General features: G+C 35.5%; 3 protein-coding genes across 3 annotated transcripts; 1 reads left to right on the plus strand and 2 right to left on the minus strand.

Annotated features, from left to right (window-relative positions):
* Positions 1-157: 157 nt before the first annotated feature.
* LOC123203440 (ATP-dependent DNA helicase Q-like SIM) lies at positions 158-5,954 on the minus strand. Its single transcript, XM_044619800.1, has 16 exons — positions 5,820-5,954; positions 5,092-5,677; positions 4,773-4,992; positions 4,571-4,681; positions 3,936-4,125; positions 3,477-3,789; positions 3,080-3,306; positions 2,906-2,962; positions 2,546-2,626; positions 2,246-2,309; positions 1,891-1,990; positions 1,724-1,807; positions 1,320-1,407; positions 1,010-1,117; positions 825-917; positions 158-669 (listed from the first exon to the last, which is right to left on the minus strand). Exons 2-16 carry the CDS (start codon positions 5,666-5,668, stop codon positions 346-348), a joined length of 2,637 nt encoding a protein of 878 aa, XP_044475735.1. The 5' UTR covers positions 5,669-5,677; positions 5,820-5,954; the 3' UTR covers positions 158-345.
* Positions 5,955-6,538: 584 nt separating this feature from the next.
* On the minus strand, positions 6,539-9,032 carry LOC123204921 (luminal-binding protein 5-like). The gene is made up of 5 exons (XM_044621731.1): positions 8,910-9,032; positions 8,343-8,816; positions 7,521-8,243; positions 7,268-7,422; positions 6,539-7,185 (listed from the first exon to the last, which is right to left on the minus strand). Exons 1-5 carry the CDS (start codon positions 8,956-8,958, stop codon positions 6,619-6,621), a joined length of 1,968 nt encoding a protein of 655 aa, XP_044477666.1. The 5' UTR covers positions 8,959-9,032; the 3' UTR covers positions 6,539-6,618.
* Positions 9,033-19,719: 10,687 nt separating this feature from the next.
* On the plus strand, positions 19,720-25,055 carry LOC123203423 (respiratory burst oxidase homolog protein B). Its single transcript, XM_044619783.1, has 11 exons — positions 19,720-20,641; positions 20,833-20,992; positions 21,803-21,851; positions 21,947-22,060; positions 22,147-22,575; positions 22,664-23,050; positions 23,137-23,232; positions 23,327-23,442; positions 23,532-23,708; positions 23,798-24,315; positions 24,734-25,055. Exons 1-11 carry the CDS (start codon positions 20,110-20,112, stop codon positions 24,841-24,843), a joined length of 2,688 nt encoding a protein of 895 aa, XP_044475718.1. The 5' UTR covers positions 19,720-20,109; the 3' UTR covers positions 24,844-25,055.
* Positions 25,056-26,405: the final 1,350 nt, after the last annotated feature.

Here is a 26,405-nt window from a genome sequence, read left to right on the forward strand (position 1 = left end):
AAACTGACTTGGATTAGATTCATAATTAAATTATTTTCAAATCAGATTCGAAGTTTAACTCATTGATTTTAAATTGCCTTATTAGAATTTGAACTAATCTCAAATTGTGCGTCATTTTGACACAAATACAACCTGTATCAAATCCAGCTCTAGCTCATATGTTCAAAGCAAATGGAAAAATTATAATTGATCAAATGGAGGCTGCAACTTCTACCGATTAGCCCTAGGAATACATTATCAAAATCCAATCTTTAGAACTTTAATAAAAGTGAAGGGTGATAAACTAATCATTGTTTCTATGCATACATTGTACAGAAAAAAAACAAAAACTCTGATGAACTAGATTCATGACTTCTTTTTCAAGAGTTTCGCAGTTAATCTACCTCGAACAGTGCCCGATTCTAGATTAGATTTTCTAGACTTTCGTTTTCTTGGTTTTCGTGATTTGTGTGACTTCTTGTGTGATTGTCTCCCTTCTAAGCGCTGTCGACGAATCTCGGGATCAGCCCAACCTTTTCCCCACTCTGAGAAGCTGGAATAAGATTTGCATCTGCTTTCAGAGAGCAGCATGTCAGCCTCAGGGTAAACACAGAAAGCTTGTTCCATATCTGATTGCAGAAACTCCAACCCAAGTTCTGTTGGCTCGGGGAATTTAATCTGAACGTGTATCTGCAAGTAACAGTGCCGTTTGAGTAGACTGGCAATAAACATAAGCATTGACATGCACACACTATGCTCTGTAACCACAAAAAATTTCATCCAGTTTGCATATAGGTACAAGTTACTGCTAAGAAACAATGCTTTAAGTTAATTTCAGAGAATACCTTCTCATCTCCTTCCCGGATATATCCTTTATGTTCCAAGATTCGCGCAAGACCTCGCCACCATAACAAATCGGTTGCCAAAAATTTTTTGGACTGTCATCATACAACAACTTTGTCAAAATTTATGACTGATGTCTTACAAAACCGTAGATGAGGAGAGTAAGATGAAGTAAATGATGGACCACCTCCTCCCTTATTTTACTGACAAACATCCTGAGGTTTGGCTTCTCCATGAATTTTTGTTGTTTAATGTCAACATCATCATATGAAGCATCCAGAGAATTTTTCCAAACCTGAATTTAGACACAAACCTTCTAAGATCTTTTTTAAATAAAAGAATCATTAGAAAAATCATATGTCCAAACATCTTTAGAAGTATTGAACTTTGCCCATGACAATAAATTCCAAAGATGAGATTATGCTGTTATGCATGGATTCACATGTAAACAGAATGATAAAGCCACAGGGTATTGGAAGACATGCCATAACACTTACACTATAAGCAGCAATAACCTGCATCAAAATTTTTGCTTCCTCTTTCAAATTCTGTATTACAGGAGGTCCATTAACACACACATCACACCTGCATACAAGGGCTTCAAATATTATAACCTTTTTCAAAATAAAACTCATTTTAATTTGTTCATGAATTACATTTCACTGCAGATATGAAATGTATGATACACAATTACAAGGGCTATAAATATATGTCCAAAGTATTGGAAAGAGAATAACAACACAGAAAACTATAAATCTCACTGCTTTATATTTCAAAGATATTATATTCAAGATTCTAACTAAAGGGAGAGAAGCCTGAGTTAACCAAATACAGAAGTGTATTTCACTTCTATTTAAAAAAAAAAAAAAAAAACTAAAAATGAAGAAGAAATATTACATACATTAGACATTTGTCATGAGCAAAGTCCTCGCCAAAGTACTCCACAAGTATTTTAGCTCGACAACTTGAAATATTCATTCCATATCTGCAAGTCAACATGAATTCTAAAATAAAATTTCAAAACAAAATGGGCATATAAGAAAGTAAAGAAATGTACTTAATGCAAACCTGAAGCAATCAGATAGCATCTTATATGCTTGTTTGGTTTGATCTTCACTTCTTCGACTCGGTAAAAGTGTTGGTGCCCTCAACAAATTTGCATATAGAGCTGCTTGACAAAGAAGATTAACTTTAATATACATAAAAGAAGCACTTATAATCTATATTTTAGAGCAAAAGCCATTCTCTAAGCAATTACAGATAACTTTCACAAAATGAAAAAAGGAGATATGAAGTTGCAAAAATTTTATGCGAAAAAAGTAAAGTTATTTGTTCTACCCAATTAGGAAGAATCATCAAGCAAAATTCTACTTAATTGTTACTATAACAAGTCTTCTTGTGAAAAAATAAATAAAGGGCTTACTACATTCTGCTAATTTCCCATCTCTTCCAGCTCGGCCAGCTTCTTGATAATATGCTTCTAGACTCTGCAATTAGATTAAAGATTACAAGAAGCTCACAAGACTGAAGAACCGATAATAGCAAGACATAATTTGGAAAGACAACTGTCATGCAAGTTGTCAAAACAGGATTGTAAACTATTGATTGAAGCCTCAGAGAACCAACAATTGCAAGAATATTTTCGCAGCATAATCACAAGTTCACTAAAAATGAATAACAGTTTCCAATAACATTTTGCAGAAACATTTAATCCAGTACAAACCTGCGGCCAACCATAGTGGATGATTCTTCGAACATTTAACTTGTCAATCCCCATTCCAAAAGCAATCGTTGCAACAACAACCTGGATGGGATTGTAATATTGCCGTATCATATATTGTATTTTCCTATTTCCTGATTACACTACATAAATTAAACAAATCATAGAAGGATGAAGAGTATTGGATTTTAAATAAGTAAACAAAAAGAAAAAATTAACTTGAAAAAGCACAGGCCTCTGGAATCAGAACAGCCCAGCATTATACAAACAATGCTTTGTTTTCAAAAGTGGTACCAAATGAAACAGAAGACTATATGGAATTATCAATTTCCCATATCAGATCCAATGCCGGAAAATCCATACCTCTAGCTTGTTTTCATGAAATTCGTTGTGAACCCGCCTTAAATGCGATTTTGGCAACTGAGGAACCAGAAGTCAAATTTTAATTACACTGTGTAACCACAATTGGAATGAGAGGGACCTAAGTATATTAATCAACTAAATGGACCTGAAGTAATAAGTTTGTATTATACATACAGCAGCATTATAAGCAGCAGCCTTCACACCAAACCTACAAAGATATTCCGTGATCCTCAACGTTTCTTTTCTGGTAGGAACATAAATAATGGTTGGCCCTTGTTCTAAAGGCTCTTGCATGATTTGCACTCTTTCTTCCAGCTTATCGGGTGGAACAGTTATCCTAGATGACCCACATATATCCCAATCTTCAGAAGGAGAATGCCCATAAAATTCACCACAGGCAACTGTAAAAAATAGAAAGTGACCAGAAAAAAACAATAAAGAGCATGAAGTTAGTTATTACAAAGTTTCCTCTATTCATTATACATTGCTTTTGATTACACGTCACAACTAAAGCCAATGCATATGGTACAACCATGAAAAGAAATGCTCAATGCAAAGGACAAAATGGTACCATCCCAATCATCCACACTCTGAAAGATGTCAACATCGTTTTCCAGATATTCTACTGACATTTCTTTTTCCCTTGTAGAAGTTATTTTATCATTATTTGCATCAATATCTCCATCCTCAAGGTCGTAGATTGGAGAAGTTCTGTCTGCCCCAGATGTGCTACAGGTGGATGAGCTATCAGACTGATCATCTAAATCTGGAAAGATAACAGTTTTTTTCTTTTCACTGGCCTTTCCCTTTCTGACATAAAAGTCGATCAGCTGGCAGAAATCCTTCTGATAAGAAGCTGGTGAAGATGTTCTACTATGCTTTACCTGCAAATAGCAGCGGATTGGGTTTCCACAAAAAAAAAAAAAGCAGCTACACTCAGAGAAAACATGAAACATACAATAAATATAATTCTATTAAATCAAGAGTTATTTATACCCCTGAAATGAAAACTGGAATAAGGAAAACTCACCGAGAACCTTAAATTTGAACGAAATAAGGAAGTGAGTACAATCTTTGTTTCGTTTGACATGCATAATGACTTTAGAATGTCTTTTTGAACTTGAATTGTGGCAGTAGCAGTCAATGCCATCAGTGGAATATCAAATTTCAAGAATTTTAAACTGTTAGCATCGAAGTTCTCTCGCAACACAGACAATCGCCTGAAACAGCAGAATAAGTCTTAAAAAAAATTTAGATAACTCTAACCATCTGATACAAGAACAAAGTAGTTGAATGAAAAGAGTAGATATAACATTTAAGTAGCCAACCAAGACAGTGCATTGATAATCAACCACATAAGCAGAAAGGATATAAAGAATAAAAGAGTAAAAATAATAATTGGGTATGACATTCCAAATTTTTTGTGCCTGTTACAACATGTGGAGTGCAGATATCATGGGAGAAATAACAGACAATTGGCCTCATATATCCCTTCTTTGAACATTTGATCAATTGATGGTCACTTAGAGTCATTCATAAATTTATTTAAAATAATTGTGCAACTATAGACAAATTTTGCAAAAATTCAACCACTGCAGTAAAGGTAAAGCAGATCATAGCAAAGACTATGGAAAATAGCCATGTGGTTGGAAAGGAGAATACAACCTGTAGTCAGGCCTAAAATCATGGCCCCACTTAGAAACACAATGGACTTCATCAATCGCAAATAATGCAATTCCACGATTTTCAGCAAGCTTCTGAAGTGGTTTTATCAGTCTGCAGAAACATTTATCATACTCCTTCAATCACATGAAATTATGAACAACCTATTTGATATGCTAGCCAAATGATATAAAATATCCCTCACCTTAACACAGTCTCTGGGCAAACATATATTATATTATACATTCCTCTCATTGCTTTCTGCTCCACACTGCTGTCAGGTTGCCCAGATCCAAGAAAGCAAGCAGATACTCCATGTTTTGACAACTTTGAGCACTGATCATGCATCAAGCTTATCAAGGGTGAAATCACAACCACAACCTTTCCAGTTAACAAAGCTGGAACCTGGAAACACAGAGATTTCCCTGCAGATGGGAATGATACCAAAACATTAACCACCCAATATAATAGCAATAGAAACAGTCGAAAAGACAAGAAACATTAACTAAGCAAAAGCACAATACCAGATCCTGTTGCAGCAAGTACAAGACAATCTTGATGATCCAACCAAGCTGCCAACGCTTCCTTCTGAAAATTCTTCAATGAAGAAAAACCAAAATGCTTTTGTAACAGACTATTCACCTTCACCTCCCAATCTGACCCAATCTCCACCTCTTGTTTACACAAAACCGGCAAAAAATGAACCTCATTTCTCCCATTACACCTTGCATCAAGGCAAGCCCCCTTACCTTTGCAAACAACAGCAGGTAACACCACCGACCCAGACCCAGAAACCAGTCCATCAGATACAACATCACTTTTGCTTCTTTTTTGCTTAGACTGAAAATGATCCAATATGCTAGACTGACGTCCCCTTTTGACCTGAGTCTTCCCATTCCCATTGTTTCTGAAACAATGCGAACTACTACTGGCAGTGGACACGCCCTTACAGTTTCTATTGGAACCATTCAAAATATACCCAATAGCTTCATCAAACAATGGACCAACTGCTTCTACAGCTTCTACAACAGCTGATTTTTCAAATCCCATCTCAATAAGCTTTACAATAACTTGATCAGATGAAGTGCCATCACCACTCATCTTATGAAACTGTTCAATTTTCAAGATATATACAAATAACAATGTCAACCCAAAAATAAAGGATCTATGAACAATAATAAAATCACACAGAGAGCCAATTGAATCAATTTAATATCACACTAAATGAAATTTCACACAATCTATACGTTACCGATCGGAATAGTCCAGAGCGATTGAAACCCTAGAATTTCAGCAATTTTTTTTTATTTGTTATTGTCTGAAAGGCGCGAAACTTAAAATTAGCAAATTAGTGGGAATATTTGCCTTGAATCCTTATAGTTTTTTAACATTTCTCTTTTACCCTTTAAAGTATTGAATTTTCTCTTTTTATGGTTAGAGTAATTAGGGGTGTAATTTTCTCTTTAGCTCGTGAAACTGGTAACATCTAGGTTTGAGCTTGACATAAAAATGGATGACTTCAACTCAATTCGAAAGAATTATATTTAAAACTTTTAATTTTTAAATATTATATTTAAAACTCACAATTTATATAATCATCCATTATTATTTATATTTAAAATCAAAAAATAAAATTTTAAGAGTGTAAATACATTATTTGAAACTGTTAAAATATATTGATATTTTTATTTGAGTTGAGTTATGAATTTGTAAACTTACTGAGTCATATAACATCAAATTTGAGTTAGGTTTGAGAGTTAATATTAAGTAGTTTAAATTCGAGTTTAATTTGTTTACATCCCTAAATAATATTAGAGATACAAAGAGTCGTTATAATAAATACAAATAAATATTTTATTTTTAATTCAAAATTATTTAATTTAAATAACACATAATATATTATTATTAATATCTAAATTAATATTTATTTTAAGCCATTAACACTATATATATAATGATAAGTCTCCATAATTTTTAAAAAAAATTAAAGATCATGAAGAAAGAAAATATTACAAGAAATATATTTTGAATCATAGGACACTCGAAGCTTTTCACAACTCATCATGAGGTTCATCTTCCTCATAATCAGCTGAACTTGCACCATTCTTCTCATATGCCTGTTTGATTACAGGATTACAAACATCTTCAACCTCCTTCAACTTCTCATCAAACTCACCTTTCTCAGCATTCTGATTATCATCCAGCCATTCAAGAGCTTCCTTTAATGTGTTTTCGATCTTCTCTTTATCATCAGAATCAATCTTGTCACCAATCTTGTCATTCATACTACTTTTCATGTTGTAAATATATGTCTCCAATTTGTTCCTGGAATCAATCCTTTCCCTCATCATTTTATCCTCTTCTGCAAACTCTTCAGCCTCCCTCACCATCCTCTCGATCTCTTCCTCGCTCAGACGCCCCTTGTCGCTTGTAATGGTGATGGATTCTGACTTCTTTGCTGCCATGTCCTCAGCTGTCACTTGTAAAATCCCATTGACATCAATCTCAAATGTTACTTGAATTTGTGGTACTCCCCTTGGAGCAGGTGCAATGCCAGATAACTCAAATCTTCCAAGCTCGCGGCAATCTTTCGTCAAGCTTCTTTCACCTTCATATACCTGAAATTTTTTAGGGTGTCACTGTTAGTTCAAAGTATAATCAGTTTTGCAATGTGATTATTCATTTCATTAATTGATGTACCTTGATAGAAACTGTGGTTTGCTGATCTTGGTAAGTGGTAAAAGTCTGAGATTTCTTGGTAGGGATGACATGATTCCTGTTAATCAGCTTAGTCATAACTCCACCCACTGTTTCAATACCAAGACTCAAAGGAGCCACATCAAGCAATACAACACCTGCAACAAACAAAAGTAATAGGTTGATTAGTTAATACTCCATCCAAATCAGTAAACTATTGAGATGAAAGATCAATGACGAGTTTTGAATCATTTACGTTTGGTTCCTTCACCACCTTCACCGCTGAGAATTCCACCCTGAACTGCAGCACCGTATGCAACAGCTTCATCAGGATTCACACCCTTGTTGGGTTCCTTCCCATCAAAGAACTCCTTCAACAATTGCTGGATCTTGGGGATTCTAGTACTCCCTCCAACAAGCACAATCTCATTGATGTCTTTTTTCTTCAAGCCTGAATCTGCCAAAGCCTTCTTCACTGGTCCCATAGTCTTCTTAAACAAATCCAAGTTCAACTCTTCAAATCTTGCTCTTGACAATGGCTCAGAGAAATCAACCCCATCAAAGAGTGACTCAATCTCAACTCTAATTTGGTGCTGGCCACTCAGTGCTCTCTTAGCTTTTTCACATTCCCTTCTAAGCTTTCCAAGAGCCTTGTTGTCTCTGCTAATATCCTTGTTGTACTTCTTCTTAATCAATTTAATGAAATAGTCCATCACTCTATGATCAAAGTCCTCTCCTCCCAAGTGAGTATCTCCACTGGTGGCAAGGACCTCAAACACACCATTATCAATAGTCAAAACACTAACATCAAATGTACCACCACCAAGATCATAAACCAGAATGTTCATCTCATCCCCCTTCTTGTCTAGACCATAAGCTATGGCTGCGGCCGTCGGCTCATTGATAATCCTAGCCACATTGAGCCCAGCTATTGTGCCCGCATCCTTTGTGGCCTGCTTTTGTGCATCATTGAAATAAGCTACAACAAACAACAAATTAAACAACCCCATCAGTCTTCCATCCAAAAACTTTCAAAACATCATCATATAATCATATAAGAAACATAATTTGACTCTACCAGGAACAGTGACAACTGCATCTTTGATTTTCTTCCCCAAGAAAGCCTCAGCCGTCTCTTTCATCTTCTGTAATGTCATGGCACTGATCTCCTCGGGGCTAAACACCTTAGTCTCACCTTTAACCTCGACCTGAATATAAGGTTTACCGTTCTTGTTCACAACCTTGTAAGGCAAGAACTTTACATCTCTTTGCACCTCAGGATCATCAAACCTTCTTCCAATGAGACGTTTAACATCAAACACAGTCCGGTCCGGATTAAAAGCCGCTTGATTTTTGGCGGCCTCTCCAATCAAACGTTCAGTATCAGTGAACGCAACCCATGATGGAGTAATTCTGTTCCCTTGATCGTTGGCTATAATATCCACGTGCCCATCTCTGTGCACACCCACACAAGAGTACGTCGTCCCTAAGTCAATACCAATAACCGTCCCTAGTCTCGAAGATGATTCATCAGCCAAACTCAACGAGAACCCTTCAAACAAAAACACAACATAAGCAAAGTAAGAAGAAAGCAAGACAGAGTAAGAAAGAAAAAAAGAAAAGAAAAGAGATAAACCCTTTTCACCTAAACAAAAGAGAAGAAAGACCGCTAATGCTTTGCTCAGGATCTTCATTGTTGCTTTCTTTCACGTGACAAACAACTAATGGGACCTTTGAAATAAAGTAGTGTGGAAAAGCTCACTGTGGCTTCACTTATTTATAGGAGGGCAGTAGGCACAAATCAAGTAATATATTTTTGATTCGGACTTGGGGTAAGAAATCCGGAAGGAACAAAAATTCAATTAGGAGTTGAAGTGGCGCGAATTTCTTTCTATGGTTACACGTTGGTTGACCAATGAGGGGTCGCCACGTTGGTTATTGTGGATTTTAGGGAAGAAATACTGAAATAAGAGCATTAAACAACTTACCAAAAAACAAAAAAAATAAAAAAGCGAGAGAATTAAAGTGTTACACGTTGGTTGACCAATGAGGGGTCGCCACGGGCCCTTTCAAAGAGCTATTATTTTGTTTCAGAAATGGAGGTGGAGGATTGCCCGGTGAAGACTTTACAGGCCAAAGCAAGTCACTCTGCGGAGTTCGGTTTGATGCTGAAGAGGATTCTGAAACCTTTGCAGATGACAAATTTGGCAATGCAGAAGAGCTAGGAGCTTTTGATGCACGTTTAGTGGAGCAGGAAACTGAATGTAATTGAGATAATCCCAGAATTGGAGGCAAAGAAGGTGAAGAGGAGGCGGATAATGGCGCAGGTGAGGGCCTGTAGTCCTCTTGTGAATCTAGAGAGCTTCTAGCTTCTAGATTTTCCTCTTTGTGATTGCCGAGAGTTTGTTGAGTTTCCGCTGTGTCACTGAGACTACCAGCTGAAGCATTCGAAAATCGGATTTTCGATGAGTGTGATTCAAGCAAAGAATTAAAAAAATTTATCATCTGATCAGAATCCACATCTTCGTGAACAGATTTGATCTCCCTGGTAGAAGAACTACTGGCATTATCTGATTCTGGTTGAAGTTGTGGTGACATTTTCATCTTCAACTTGTTTTGGCCAAGAATTTTGTTGCTACAAATCAGTGTCTAATGAATTGTGATAAAAGAGATCAAGTCCAGGATTTATGGTTACCTTATTTTTTGAATTCTGAGAACTCATGTACTTTGTGATTTTTTTCTGAATTTTCAACAGAAGAAAATCATCCTATGAGTAGATATGACAATGGGATGGGATAGGGAGGGGAGGGATGCTGTCCCCTATCCCTGCTTTGGGATGGGGGTAGGTTTTTTTCTCTCTCCCTATTTTTGAGGTCAAGTTGCCATTCTCACCTAGAGAATATGTTAAGAACACAACTCCAACAAGACCTGATGCCAAAACTCTTCTAACTTTCTCTTAATGTGAAGTTTCTTTCTGAATCTTGTGGCGAAGTGGAGTAGGATTTGATAGGGGACGACGAGGCTGAACATGAAAAGGCGGAGGTGGGACTAGAGACTCTATTGGAAAATATATCCATGGAAATCCTGCGCTATCTCTGAAAATCATATTCCAGATCATTCTCCATCAATCCCAGATCATATCCCAGATTCATTGCTATCACATCTCTAAAGATCATACCACATTGATAAGCAAATCATTCTTCCTTCCATTCAAAGCAAGATTTAATTGTATGAATATTATGTTACTAAACTTAGATTAGAATTACAGTATATAAAGCATAGCATGTAATAGATTGATACAAGTAATAAAAACAAAATTCTTTTTTACTCTTCTCAAGCTTCTCTGGTTCGCCGCGTTGAACCAACTCTGCTTTCTCAGATTTTGGCATGGTATCAGAGCAACGTTCCGAATTGCTCCTTCTGTAATCTTCCGAATTGCTTATCTCTTGATCTTCTGTTCCAACATACTTGCATTCCATTAACCTGCACAAAGGAAAAGATTGGATTAGATGGAACCAATCAAAGCAGCCACCGAAACATCACCTGAATGCACCACCGAAACATCACAAATGCCAGCGTTTCGGCTGGTTCATTCAAACAAAAATAAACCGGAGCCTGGAGATGTTCTTTATGCTTCACCATCGGATGGACCAGAACTCGTGTTGATAAAACAGACACTGACCGGAGCCGATAATTATGCACAGTGGGCTAGAGATTTTAGAAGAGCCCTCATCGCAAAAGACAAGATTGGATTCGTCGATGGCACTGTACCCATGCCATCGGAACCCGATCTTGTCCGATTTTGGACGCGATGTAACACCTTTGTCCGCGCCTGGATTAGCAATTGTTTGACTGAAGATGCCGACGAGCTGTGGGGATTTATCAAGGACATGTACGGAGCTCTGGATCTTGCGAAAATTTACAGCGTGCGACAGACTCTTGCCGAAATCCGACAAGACAATCAAGGCGTCACAGCTTACTTCAACAAACTCTCCGCCGCATGGAACGAATTGGACGCTGTCGAAGGCTCGATTATAGCGCCACCAGAAGTTCTCCGATAGATTCAGCGTGCAAAGGAACGAGAGAGGCTAACTCGCTTCCTGATGGGGCTGAATGAAGGGTTCGTCGCCTTCAGAACCCATATCCTTGCATTCGCAGAAGCGCCTTCGTTACGACGAGCGTATCACCTCGCCATTCAAGATGAGAGCCAGAGAAGTGTTAGCCATGATGAAGGAGCTGCTGGAGTTGCTGCGTTTAACGTTTACCAAAGGAGGCAGGTGGCTGGAGAAGAAAGAAAAGATTTAGGGCTGGCTCCACAAAGTTTTCATTCATATGGGAAAATCAACGGCCAAGATGAAGTCAAAAGATCCAACGGTGCATCTTCACCCACAGCACAACATCAAATTGGCTCCCAAACTTTCAACAATTTCTATCAAGCTCCAAATAGTTTCAATAGTTACAATCAACCCCCCAAACAAAAGGGAAAGTTGTATTGTGACTATTGCAAACGTCGTAATCACACCAAGGATACCTGCTGGAAGCTACATGGTCATCCTGGACCCAGTCGAATTAAAATAGAAGGGCCCACAACGAATCAAGCAGCTTCAACCAATCTAGGATCTGCATCAGGACTCTCATCTGAGCAATATGATCAATTAATTCAGCTTCTCAATCAGATACCAAAAGGCAATGACACTCCAACTTCTTACGCAGGTACGATTTCATGCTTAAATACTTTTATTTCCCCAGATGTTTGGATAATAGATTCAGGGGCTAGTGACCATATAATATGTTCTCTAGAATTTTACACCAATACCAAATATCTATCTCCTCCAACACTTGTTAAATTACCTAATAGGACCACAACTCAAGCCACACAAATAGGAGATGTCCAATTAGGAAACCTCAAACTAAAAAATGCCCTTTGCATACCCACATTTCATTTCAATCTCATCTCAGTATCCAAAATATGCATAGACAACAAATGTGTAGTAACTTTTTCACCTACTATATGCATATTTCAGGACCATTCGACTGACAATCTGATGGGCTTGGGTAAAGAACGATATGGGCTATATCATTGGACACCAGACCCCAAAACACTTTCTTTATTTAATAAAAATTGTATTACCCCTTCTTATTGTAATACAAATCAAATTAATAAAGTGTCATTCATTTCCCATCAAAGGTTAGGACATTCGAGTACTATCCCATGTCCAAAGTGTCCTATTTGTCCCCTTGCCAAACAAACTCGCAATACATTTCCCACAAGTACCTCTACAACCACAAAACCTTTCCAATTGATACATTTAGACATTTGGGGACCTTATAATACACCTAATCATGATGGTTCCAAATATTTTCTCACCATTGTAGATGACTTCTCACGTGCCACATGGTTATACCTCATGAATTCCAAAGCCCAAACACACTCCTTTTTCTTGAAATTTGTGTCTATGATTCAAACTCAATTCCACACCAAAATCCAACGTATCCGAACAGACAATGCTAAAGAATTCTTTAACCATACCACCACCGCCTACCTTGACTCCCTAGGAATTCTACATGAAAGTTCTTGTCCTTACACACCACAACAGAATGGGATTGTGGAACGAAAACATAGACATCTTTTAGAAGTAGCCCGTACCCTCAAACACCAATCCAAAATCCCACCTAAATTCTGGGGAGATTGTGTGGTCACGACAGCCTATCTGATCAACAGGATGCCAACTACAGTTCTGGGTGGGAAAACACCTTATGAACTTATCTTTGGCAAGAAACCAGACATCAGGAACTTAAGAGTATTTGGGTATCTCTGCTACTCCACCAAAACTTAGCAAGCAGACAAATTTGACACCCGAGCAACTCGTTGTGTATTCATAGGATATCCTCCACTACAAAAGGGATATCGTTTATATGATATGGCTGCAGATAAATTCTTCATCAGTAGGGATGTCACATTTCATGAAGACATCTTTCCCTTTGATGAGATTAAAGACATGACTCTTGTAGGCTCAACACCTATGATGCACACTGATCTCCTTGCACAAGAATATGACATCATTCCATCATATCATCACAAGGACGGCGTATCAACAGGATCTGACTCTACACCAGGTGTTGACTTACCTTCATCTATTCTAGATCCAACTTCATCGTCCATGGATGTTCCAGTTACCTCTGATGATCCTGCATAGGTTTCTTTGAGGCGCTCATCAAGATCCAGAAAGCCTCCTATTTGGAGCACTAACTATGTTTGTGTTGTTTCATCTGAACCTTATGTTATCTCTCAATATATTAATTATGACAAGTTATCTCCAGTACACAGAGCTTGCATCAGTCACATCTCTGAACATCGTGAACCTGCCTCATATTCAGAAGCAGTTCAGACACCGTATTGGCGTCAGGCGATGGCAAAAGAGTTAGAAACTCTGTATATCAACAGAACTTGAGACTTGGTACCACGACCTTCTCATCGAAAACCCATAGGCTACAAATGGGTCTTCAAGATCAAACACCGAGCCGATGGTTCCATTGAACGTTATAAAGCTCGGTTGGTTGCAAAAGGATTCACTCAGCAAGAAGGACTGGATTACCAAGAGACCTTTTCGCCTGTCATCAAACATGTTACAGTTCGCACACTACTTGCCATTGCAGCCTCTCATGACTGGTCTCTTCATCAGATGGATGTTCACAATGTTTTTCTTCATGGGGACTTAGATGAAGAAATATATATGGAAGTTCCACCAGGAATTCGTAGCCAGGGGGAGAATCTTGTATGTCGACTACGAAAATCCTTGTATGGTCTGAAACAAGCATCACGACAATGGAATACCAAAATTACAAAAGCATTGATCAAACTAGGTTTCAAGCAGTCAAGACACGATTATGCCTTGTTCACAAGACAACAAGGAAGTTCATTCATATGCCTCGTGGTTTATGTAGATGACATTCTCATAACTGGAAATGATGCAACCGCCATAGAAGAACTAAAAACTCATCTCCATAAATCATTCAGAATAAAGGATTTGGGATCTCCAAAATATTTCTTGGGAATTGAAGTTGCTCGATCTACAGATGGAATCGCCCTCAGCCAAAGGAAATATACCTTAGAATTAATAGCAGACACTGGATTATCTGCTTACAAACTAAGTATAATCCCAGTAGAGCAAAATGTCAAACTCACCAGTCAAGAATATGATAGTGAAACAGGGGAGGACCCACCACTACAGGATCACCTCGAATATCAACGACTAGTGGGGCGATTGATCTACCTCACCATGACCAGACTAGACATAGGTTACGCAGTTCAGATCCTTAGTCAGTTTATGCATGCACCAAAGCAATCTCACATGGATGCAGCCTTAAAGGTGATTAAATACCTGAAAGGATGTCCAGGTCTAGGGTTATTATTCCCTCGAGAAAAAAACCAAAAAGTGACTGCTTACTGTGACTTAGACTGGGGTACATGTCCTATGACAAGGAAATCACTGATAGGCTTCTGTGTAAAACTTGGGGGTTCACTTATCTCGTGGAAAACAAAGAAGCAATCTACAGTCTCTCTCTCTTCAGTTGAAGCAGAATATCGGGCAATGGCAAAGACTACTTGTGAAATAGTATGGATTCGTGGTCTACTAAAGGACCTGGGCGTGACTATCTCAGAACCAGTTGAACTCTACTGTGACAATAAAGCAGCAAAAGATATCTCTACTAATCCAGTGTTTCATAAAAGAACTAAGCATATAGAGATCGACTGTCACTTTGTGAGAGACAAGGTGCAAGAAGGATTAATAAACCTTTTCACATTCGAACTACAGAACAATTGGCCGACATATTCACCAAACCTTTGGGATCAAGACAACATTTCTATCTCTTACACAAGCTTGGAGTTTACGACATCTACAAACCACAAGCTTGAGGGGGAGTATTGGAAAATATATCCCTGGAAATCCTGCGCTATCTCTGAAAATCATATTCCAGATCATTCTCCATCAATCCCAGATCATATCCCAGATTCATTGCTATCACATCCCTAAAGATCATACCACATTGATAAGCAAATCATTCTTCCTTCCATTCAAAGCAAGATTTAATTGTATGAATATTATGTTACTAAACTTAGATTAGAATTACAGTATATAAAGCATAGCATGTAATAGATTGATACAAGTAATAAAAACAGAATTCTTTTTTACTCTTCTCAAGCTTCTCTGGTTCGCCGCGTTGAACCAACTCTGCTTTCTAAGATTTTGGCAGACTCAGCTTGAATGGCAGGCAATGGAGAAGCAGAATCATCTTCATAATCACCAATCACAAATGAAGAATCCAAAGTCATATAAATCTCAAGCTAGAATCTCATATTTTTAATCTGTGATTCAAGTTTCATAACTTGCTGTTGGAATACTATCGAAGACAAATGATGAATATCTTGTGAAAGAAAATCACAGAAGCTGAAGCCATGATCTATCTACCTTTTGTCACATTCTTCTCCCTGTAAAAACATTTAATTGTGGAGGTGCAGTGCAGGTAATTGCAATCTTTAATGCTACTCCTAGGAACCCCTGAGCCAGGCAGTTGCAATGGACCTTCTTTACTTCTCTATTCATTTACTTTTATCTCATCTCACCTCCATTAATTCTTCTGGAAAACACTGTTAACTTGAACCAAACTTTTTCCGAAAAACTTAAATATCTTCTCAACCTGCCAAATTTGGTGCCTTCTTTTTTAAATGTCTTGTTTCATCTAGGAAGGCAATCTTTAATGTTGAATGAAGGAGGGCCTAGCCGTCCTTCTTAAGCCCTGCCCAGCCTGGGTTTTTTGTGGCCCATATCTAGTTAAAGGGGGTAAAGTGTACCAAACCTATAGGAGACTCCCATACATAAATTTTACATCCAGTAAGTAGAGATCTTTCTTCACAGGTTTGACGTATAATTCACGTCAAACAAACGTAACCAAATTACTGATTAATAGGCATCAACATCATTAGCATCATCCAAATAGAGAATTTAACTTGCTTGGGATTGATTTGATCTGATCTGGTCTTATCAGTTCATGTTGAAAATAGAAATTAAAGTGGGAAAAGGCAGCTTCAGGTCAAAGGGTATCTATCTGTGCTTTAAAACCAGCCAAAAACTTGTATACTCGTACACAGAAACAAATAAGCAGAAAAAATGTTTTCACTTGTTTTGACACTTCTCTGAAATTGTGTTTTCTTCCTCTTCTTCTCCGCTCTTCTATTTCCAAGTTTCTCAGACGTTTATTCTGATTATTATTAACTCTCAATTTGTGCCCTCAAATTTGACTGGTTTTGGGGGAAAACAAGAGGCTGCCTGCCTAGCTGGCGCTGCCTATTGCATGGGGTTAGAAATCAATGTTTTTATACTTGGATAAGACTTTGACCCCCATTAATAGGCATATTAAAAATATCACCTGAAGGTTAAATATACAGCTGTAAGATTTAAATATACATTCGTAAGGTTTTAAAAGATTACATATTTATTTATAAATTAATTTTTATTAAAAATATAAATAAAATTATTATTTTATTATAATTATAAAATATTATAAAATTTATCCTCTTTTTTTAGTTTATAAAATTAACCATCTCTTCTTAAAATTTGGTTTTGAAAAATTTATTTTTTCTTCTCTAAGGTTTTAAAATCTTGCTTTTATTTTCTAACGATCAACTCTAACTAACCCATCTTATTTCTCAACGACAACAATGATGATGGCTTAGAGGCTCTTCATCGATAGCAGGAATGATGTAGAAATCCTCTAGATGATAAATCTTTTGTCATCCAACAAACCTAAATGATGATGAAAATAAATCATCTTTGTCATCATCCAAATGAAAACGATTCATCTTTATTATTATCCAAACAAAGAAAAATCATCTAATTTGTTTTCATCTAGATGACAATGAAGACGAATTTGTCTTTATTGTCATTCGGATGATCCCTTTGTCATCCCGACTATCAAGAAAGAATCTCCAAGCCATCATCATTGTTGAGAAAGAAAATGGGTTGGCCAGAGTTGGTTATCAAAAAATGAAAGCAAAATTTTGAAACCCTAAAGAGAAAAAAGTGAATTTTTCAAAACTTACTTTTACAAGAAAATTACTAATTTTCTAAACTAAAAAGAGAGAAAATATATAAATTTTATAAAATTTTATAATTATAATAAAATAATAATTTTATCTTTATATTTAATAAAAATTAGTTTATAAATAGATATTTAAATTTTTATCCTTATCTTTAATAAAAACTTTTCTCTGTCTATGCCTCTCTACTCTGCATCCTAGAAAAAATTTAGCAAAGTTTGAACTATCAAATTTCTAAGCGTGTTTAAACCAATAATTTCCAAAATGTAAGGCGCAAGATTAGGACGTAGGCTTTGACTTGATTGAAGATTAGTTATCAATGTTTCGTATATAAATAGTGCATCTTATAAATATATTAATATATATTATCATATAATTAATTATTATTTTATTATTAATATAAAATTATTTAAAATTATAATTTATATTTATTATAGTTTATACATATAAGTGAATTCGAATCAATTTGAATTTAAACACTCTCTAATTTAAGTTTAATTCAAATAAAAATAGAACGACTCAAGTTTGGATTAAATTTGTCAAACTAAAATTAGGTTAGTTTGAGTTCAGCTTTATTTTTAAATTTAAAGTTTAGAAGTTTAGCTTAATTCATAGTTCAAAATCAAATTTATAATTTAAATTCATGATTTATCGATAAAATATTATTTTATCTAATAAATAGTAAAACGTCATTATTTTAAAATTATTTGACACAATTCAAATATCAAATTAAGTTATGAGTTAAACTCAAATCGAATCAATATATCGCTCAATTTATAAGTTAGATCAAATTAAATTTTTTTTAATTTAAATTTGACTAAATTTTAAAAATGAATTAATATTTTTCACTTAAATTCAACTCAAATTTAATTTAAATAAATTTAGAACCAAATTAAATCGAATGAAATCAAACCAATTTTCAACATTAAAAAGACTCCATTCCAATCGGAGCTATTTATGAAGTGTTATGGAATCAATTAAGCCGTTCAATTAACACTGACTTCAATTCAATAATTTTGTACTCCAAATTGTGCGGTTTCATAATTAATTATTTGTTGGCTTCATCATGAGATATGGATCAGATTAACATTAACCTCCAGTTTTATTTGTATATTCATTATAAGATATAAAGATGAAAACCCTCTTAAGTGGCTTTCATTCCTCATAGTGGCATTACCACAAACCCAATAAGCAAAAGTTATCGTCTAACATTTTTGACCAAATAATTAGGATGAAGAATTTGACATACATAAATTTGGTAGTCATTTTCAAGTTCTTAATTTTAATCATGAAAGTATTGAAGGAACGCAAAATAATTTCCTATTAATTAATGGTAACTATTTACTCTACCCATTTAGATTATAATCAAAAATAGATTTAATCTAAATTAATTCAACTCAAATAAATCAAAATTGAGTTAAACTTGTAATTTGAATTGAGTTTAATTAATTTATTTTTTTTAATAATATTATTAATTTATTAACAACCTTTTAGAAATAATATCTATTACTTCACCCTTTGTTGTTGGTGTCTGGTGATGTACATGTGAAAGTTACACAAGGAGGATGACTTGTCACATCCCAATCTTCAATAAGACAAAGTCACATCCGAAATTTCCTATATACAAATTAAATTTACACTCATTTTTATATTTTTTATTGAATAAATATATAAATAACATACTCAAGAACTAATATAATAAGTATTTATCATATACAAACTGTGGGTAGCACCGGTGTTATAAAGTTGTGTTACACTGTATTTTCAGTTTCAAAAACCACAAATCGTATATTAATCAGATGTATGAAAAGGTAAAAGACGTATGAACATACGAAAGACCCGGCATACTGTTATTGTATGTATTTTTTTTTTGTAAATACTCACAGTGTCAAAGAACACAAAAAATTTAGAGTAGAATTTTAATTTGCCTACCATGATTTTCACATTAGTTGACCTAATCTCATTGACTTGTCTGTAAACAGTATTGCTTCATGTAATTATTTCCAATTCATCATGCCCATCCATTTCTAGTTTGAAAAAACACAAAACTGGGTTGGTAATGTTTTGAAAATTACAACATTTTGAGATGTCTTTGAAAATTTTAATTGGAATTGAATCGGAGTAAGCTCAGACATAATTTAACTTGAGCCTGATTTGAATTTGTAATAATTAGTTTGAATCCAAACTTATTTATGTTAGTTAAAAATGTAGTTGTGAGGTCGCCGAATAGATGAATTGTATCATCAAAAATAAATTCGAGCCGAACCCTATCTTCAACAACCAACCCACTTAACAAAACCCTTATATTATTTGAAGACAACCCGGAAGCGCCCCCTGGAATTTCTCCTGTTTAGACTTCTCATCCTTAATCTACCATTTCAACTGCTAAATTACCAAATTCAACTCTCTCTGTTTTTATATATATGCATAAACTTTCACAATTCTTCCAACTTCTCAGGTCTACCTCTCTTGCTAAACTCTCCCACCTCTTGCAGAAGCTTTTACTTTCTTACATAAGCTTTTTGAATTGTAATCATCTTTATAATCATACACCCCGGTAAGTTTCAACCCATTTAGTTGCCATTTTTCAGGATTTGTAACTCTTCCAAGCATCCTGGCAGTGTCCAAAATATAGGAATCCCACTCCACTTTGTCAGTTTTGTGTTTAGTCTTCGTTATTCCAGGACGAGCCAATTGTTTTAAAAGCTGAAGAAATCCTGAGAAAATCTTCATAGAAAAATCAGAAATGGAAATCCAGGAGAATCATCATCGCCAGGAGTCGTGGTCTGAGACAGACAGCAATCCTGGAAGCAATAGAGTCGGATACAGTGGACCTCTGAGCGGTCCAATCATCTCCACCGGCAAGAAGAACAGCAGCAAGAAGAACAGTGCCAGGTTCAAAGACGACGACCGTTATGTGGAGATCACCCTGGACATTCACGATGACTCAGTTTCAGTGCAGAACATTCGGGGAGGCGGCTCGGAGACCGCCTATTTGGCGAGTAGATTGGAGAGAAAGGCTTCTTCTTCTTCGCTTGGCTCCCAACTCTCCATTAAACTGAGGCAAGTTTCACGAGAGCTGAAGAGAATGACTTCTTCCAGGAGGTTCAACAAGGTCGACAGGTCAAAATCCGGAGCAGCCCGAGCCCTGAAAGGGCTCCAGTTTATGAGTAGCAATAAAAATATTGGAAGTGAAGGCTGGTCCCAAGTTGAATTACGGTTTCAGGAACTGGCTGTGAACGGGTTGTTGCCAAAATCAAGCTTTGGCCAATGCATCGGTATGACAATTATGTTCTTTTTATGCAAAAGTTACTCGAGTTCTAATAAAATGAATTGGGTTTGAATTAAGGATTGAAATCGTTTTTATAAAAGACATATTAATGTGACATAAACACTTTCTGAAAGGGTTTGTAAAAACATTCATAGAAAATAAGAATTGAATTTGATGAATCCGATAAATTTGGTGTAGGAATGAATGAATCGAAGGAATTTGCGACGGTATTGTTTGATGCATTGGCTCGGAGGAGAGGAATAAAATCAGATTCAATTACAAAGGCTCAACTGCAAGAATTTTGGGAACCAATTACAGATCAGAGCTTTGATGCAAGGCTGCAAACCTTCTTTGACATGTAAGATTATTTTATTTGGATTTCAAATTAACTAATTTTATTTATCTAATAAAACTACTGGAAATAAATATTACAACATTACAACAAATTTCATGAACATTAGATAGTTTGTTCTAATGTGTTTAAAATGTTGCCCTAGTTAAACGATAGATCTAGGTTTTGACTAGTTTAATCACTATAATGATTTGATTGGATTAACTTAAATGTTAAACTATTATCTGATTTGATCTATTTAATTCAATTGTAAATCGAACCGGTTTATTGACATGAGTTTAAATATTGATTTAAATCGAATTGATTATTAGGTCTTAATTAAATTAATTCAACTAACTTGTTTAATTTAAATGTTAAAACATTTGGTTTTTCATGCAAAAGAATGATTGTGTTAATACGACATATGTTGAGGATATTTTGGCGTTATGAACAAGCAATATATTTTTATTATTTTTTAAATTGTTGACAAATTTAGTTACATGTCATTGACTTTCCAACGTTTTTTGTTGACATTTGTATGTTTTAGAAGAAGTTGGAAAATATTAAATAATAATTAGTCTGACTAATTATTGTTAGAGGCATGGTATTATTAGTGTTGTTGGGTCTCTCTTTTCGCGTATGGTCAAAAAGACTGAGATTTTCTTTCACACTTATATATCTGAAACAATTACCTTCTCATAAACTTTTGAATGTAGTTGTTATGAGTAAGACTTTCTCTCATACTTATATACCCATAAATAACTTAATTTCAAATGGAGTCTCAAAAGTTAAATCTTCAGGGTAATATGAGTAACCCAATTTGTGTTTTAAATGCAGGGTTGATAAAAACTTGGATGGCAGAATCACTGAAGAAGAGGTGAAAGAGGTGAGGTTTTATTATTATAATTATTAGTATTTTGTGTAAAATTTAAAAAATTCAATTAAGTATATGATTAATTATATCTAAATATTATGTTGCAGATTATTCTTCTAAGTGCATCTGCAAATAAGCTGTCAAAAATCCAAGAAAGTGCAGAGGAATATGCAGCTCTAATCATGGAAGAACTTGACCCAGACAATCTTGGATATGTTGAGGTTAGCCTTACCGGGCTCATTCCAGGGTCAATCCCAACATAGTCTTCATCATTATGTAACAAGTTTAATTTTTATGTTTCCTGCAGCTGCACAACCTGGAAATGCTGCTACTGCAAGCCCCAAATCAATCTACGAACCTGGTAACCGATAGTCGGATGCTGAGCCAGATGCTAAGCGAAAGGCTGATGCCAACCAAGGAGAGAAATGTGTTCAAAAAATGTTACAGGGGGCTAGCCTACTTTGTTGAGGACAATTGGAAAAGAATTTGGGTCATGGCACTATGGCTCTCCATCTGTGCAGGACTTTTCACCTGGAAATTCATTCAGTATAAACATCGCGCCGTGTTTGATGTCATGGGGTACTGTGTTACCACAGCTAAGGGCGGGGCTGAGACACTCAAGTTCAATATGGCAATAATTCTTCTTCCAGTTTGCAGAAATACCATTACTTTGCTTAGGAGTAAAACCAAGCTTGGAGCTGTTGTTCCTTTTGATGACAACATCAATTTTCACAAGGTATAAATGAATCATTCAAGTTTCTCCGACGCGAAGAAACTGCAAATTTTTGTCTTTTAACAGTTTTCTGGGGTTTCGGTACTTGCAGGTGGTTGCCTTGGGGATTGCTGTAGGAGTTGGACTCCATGGAATTTCACATCTTACGTGTGATTTTCCAAGGCTGCTACATGCTACTGATGAAGAGTACGAGCCAATGAAGCAATTCTTTGGTGATGATCGCCCGGACGACTACTGGTGGTTTGTGAAAGGGACTGAGGGTTGGACTGGTGTGGTGATGGTGGTGCTAATGGTCATCGCCTTCGTATTAGCACAACCTTGGTTCCGCCGCAACAGGCTAAAGCTCCCAAAACCCTTCAATAAACTCACTGGTTTCAATGCCTTCTGGTACTCGCATCACCTGTTTATTATTGTGTACATATTGTTCGTCATTCACGGGTACTATCTATTCCTGACCAAGGAATGGTACAAGAAAACTGTAAGCTACCTTACAACCTGTAATTATATACACTAACACCTCTTATTCATCCGAATTCTAATCAATGTTTTGGAATGTTGTCATAGACCTGGATGTATCTGGCAATCCCAGTTCTGTTATACGCATGTGAACGCTTGATTCGTGCATTCAGGTCAGGCTACAAATCAGTGAAGATTATTAAGGTACATTGATCAACTATCCTGGAAATGTTCAACATTGCATGAGTTTACAATTTCAGAAAGGGCAAATATAACATGCTTCATCTTTGTGATTCAGGTTGCAGTGTACCCTGGAAATGTTTTGGCCCTGCACATGACAAAGCCTCAAGGGTTCAAATACACTAGTGGGCAATATATATTTGTAAACTGTGCAGATGTGTCCCCTTTTCAATGGTAATCTGAGGATTATTTCGTAATTTCACAAAAATTTAACACAGTGCAATAGAATAGGCCAATGCTAACAACTTTGGATCTTTACATAGGCACCCCTTCTCTCTTACTTCAGCTCCTGGAGATGATTATCTGAGCATCCATATCAGGACTTTGGGTGACTGGACTTCACAACTTAAAACCCTTTTCTCCAAGGCATGTCAGCCTCCATCAGTGAATCAAAGCGGCCTTCTAAGAGCAGACATCACTGGAGAAGACAACAAGCCCAGGTAATTTTCCTTCGAGTAAGACAATTTATACTAACCGTGAATAATAATTTGTACACTAATAATAATGCGTTATTATTACAATAAAGTAGGTTGCCAAAGCTTTTAATTGATGGTGCTTATGGAGCTCCTGCACAACACTACAAGGAGTATGATGTGCTCCTCTTGGTTGGCCTTGGCATAGGAGCCACCCCATTGATCAGCATTGTAAAAGATGTTCTTAACAACATTAAGCTAGAGAAAGAATTGGAAGAAGGAATAACAGAGAGTGGACAAGCTAAAAACAATAAGAAAAAGCCTTTTGCTACCAAACAAGCTTATTTCTATTGGGTCACTCGAGAACAAGGCTCGTTCGAGTGGTTTAGAGGTGTCATGAATGAGGTTGCAGACTACGATGTAGATGGGGTCATTGAACTACACAACTATTGCACTAGTGTTTACGAAGAAGGAGATGCAAGATCAGCACTAATCACCATGCTTCAATCTCTCCACCACGCTAAAAATGGAGTTGACATTGTTTCAGGCACCCGAGTAAAAACACATTTTGCCAGACCTAATTGGCGTAATGTGTTCAAGCATGTCGCCATTAAGCATACTGATGAAAGAGTTGGTAAGTAACATATTTTCTTATAATCTATTAAAGTCTAACAAAAAAAGGTTATTAAAGTGAGACTAAATGATTAAAAAGCCTATCCTTATTGAATAGGGGCATTATTTTAAAACTTGGTCAGTCATTTCGACTAGGATTTGGTTACAAATTCAATCCATTAGATGCCTAAAACCTAGGGGTCAACGTTTGAATAACAATAAAGTACAAAGGGTTGGTGAGAAATAATAAAATCTAGAAATGTTGACATAGAATTTTAGCAGTTTTATTATATTTTATGGAAGCCAAAATAAAAATTTTCAAAGTCAAAAGATCATCCAACCCTCGTGAAAGTCCCTCTCAAAAGAAAAACTATTTTTAGCTTTTGACATAAAACCCTGATTTGGGATGAAGAAATTAATGGATTTTGCTTCTGTTTCAGGGGTGTTTTACTGTGGAGCTCCAGGATTGACAGGAGAACTACGGAGACTAGCTCAAGACTTTTCAAGGAGAACTACAACCAAATTTGATTTTCACAAAGAGAACTTTTGAGTTTGTGTTTAGTTATTGCTTTTCTCTCTTTGTATTTTAAATTTAATTCTTTTTTGTAATTGTAATATATGTGATGTTTCTTATTGGGTATACGTGTAATCTTGAATCTTCATATGATGGTTTTGTGGACTTTTCCTTCAGTCCACAATAATACGTAATGTTTCTTGTACTGTTTCAGACAGATATAATAAGATTTACATAATTTTTTTTAATCAGAATTTCTTGATGATTGCTGTTTGAATAAAGTTTCTGATTCATCCCCTGCCAGATTCAATTTGACTCCGGGTGGTGGGACTCCATGAAATTGAAGCAGTGTTTTAAAGCCCAAACCCGAGTGAAAACTAGTGATAAATCTGATTTGGATCATTTTATCCATAAAATCACAGTATTCCAAAGTTGAACAGAATGAATTGCGTCAGATTGCCATTCAACTGAAAGTCAGACTAATTTGACCAGTATAATAACATCATTTTGATGTCAGTTATGAAATGTTAGAATTAGAAATGGATTTGAACATCGAACTTGATTCATTCGAATCATTATCAAAGGGGAAGAGGATGACAATAAAAGTTTATTTTGAATATAAAATTATTAGCTTAAAATTGGGTTTAATTTATTTAAATTGATCGATCAAAAATATCAAAAAAGAAGAAAAATCATTAAAATGAAGCAAAGAATGTTAACAAAAAATAAGAACTATCAATGAGATAAGATCTAGTGTGTGATATCAGTAAAGAATTATTTTCAGTCCAAATTAGATAAACTGAAACTCGAATATAACTTGATCTCCACCCTTATTTGTAAAAAGTGATTCCAAAGTCAAAGTTAGTTATTTGAAAGAGCAAGTAAACAAAAAAGAAATATGAAATTGAATAATGTAAATGTAGGTGGGCATTTGAAGAATAAGTAAAGATGATAATTTCGATATAAATTTAAGGTTCTTGACTCTAACGAAAAAGAGATTTTTCAAAAGAAATAGAGATTGAGGTAAAAAATATCTCTGTAATTAAAGACAAAGATATATATATCATTTTTCTATTTTACAATTTTTGCCCTCCTTTCTTATCTAATATTTGCTTTTTTATAATAATATTTTTATTTAAAATATTAATATATGATTATTTATATTTTTTAAATTTATTTATATTTTTATTATATATATTAAAAAAATTAATATATAATATTTATAACGTTTGAAACAGTAAATTAATTTAATTATTTAGATAGGGATAAGATAAATAAAATATATTTTATATTTTAATAATTAATGGAGACATCCTAACAACGAAGATTGATAATACCTGTGAAAATGAGGATAGGGAGAGTTCTCGATCCCTATCCCTCGTGTCGCCATCCCTAAAAATATGGTTTATTGACGTGACTGCCCTAAATAAGAAATTGATACCAAGATTGGGTTGTTGTTGGAGCATTAAATTGGATAATAAAGACTTGGCTTTATTCTTCATGTTTTATCGCAGTTAAAAGTCATAAATGCTTCCAAAAACGATATCAATTCTCAATAAATGAACATACCGCAAGCCCCACATAAAATTTTTCTTACC

This window comes from Mangifera indica, chromosome 2 (assembly GCF_011075055.1).
Source record: "Mangifera indica cultivar Alphonso chromosome 2, CATAS_Mindica_2.1, whole genome shotgun sequence".
Classification (NCBI taxonomy): Eukaryota; Viridiplantae; Streptophyta; class Magnoliopsida; order Sapindales; family Anacardiaceae; genus Mangifera; species Mangifera indica.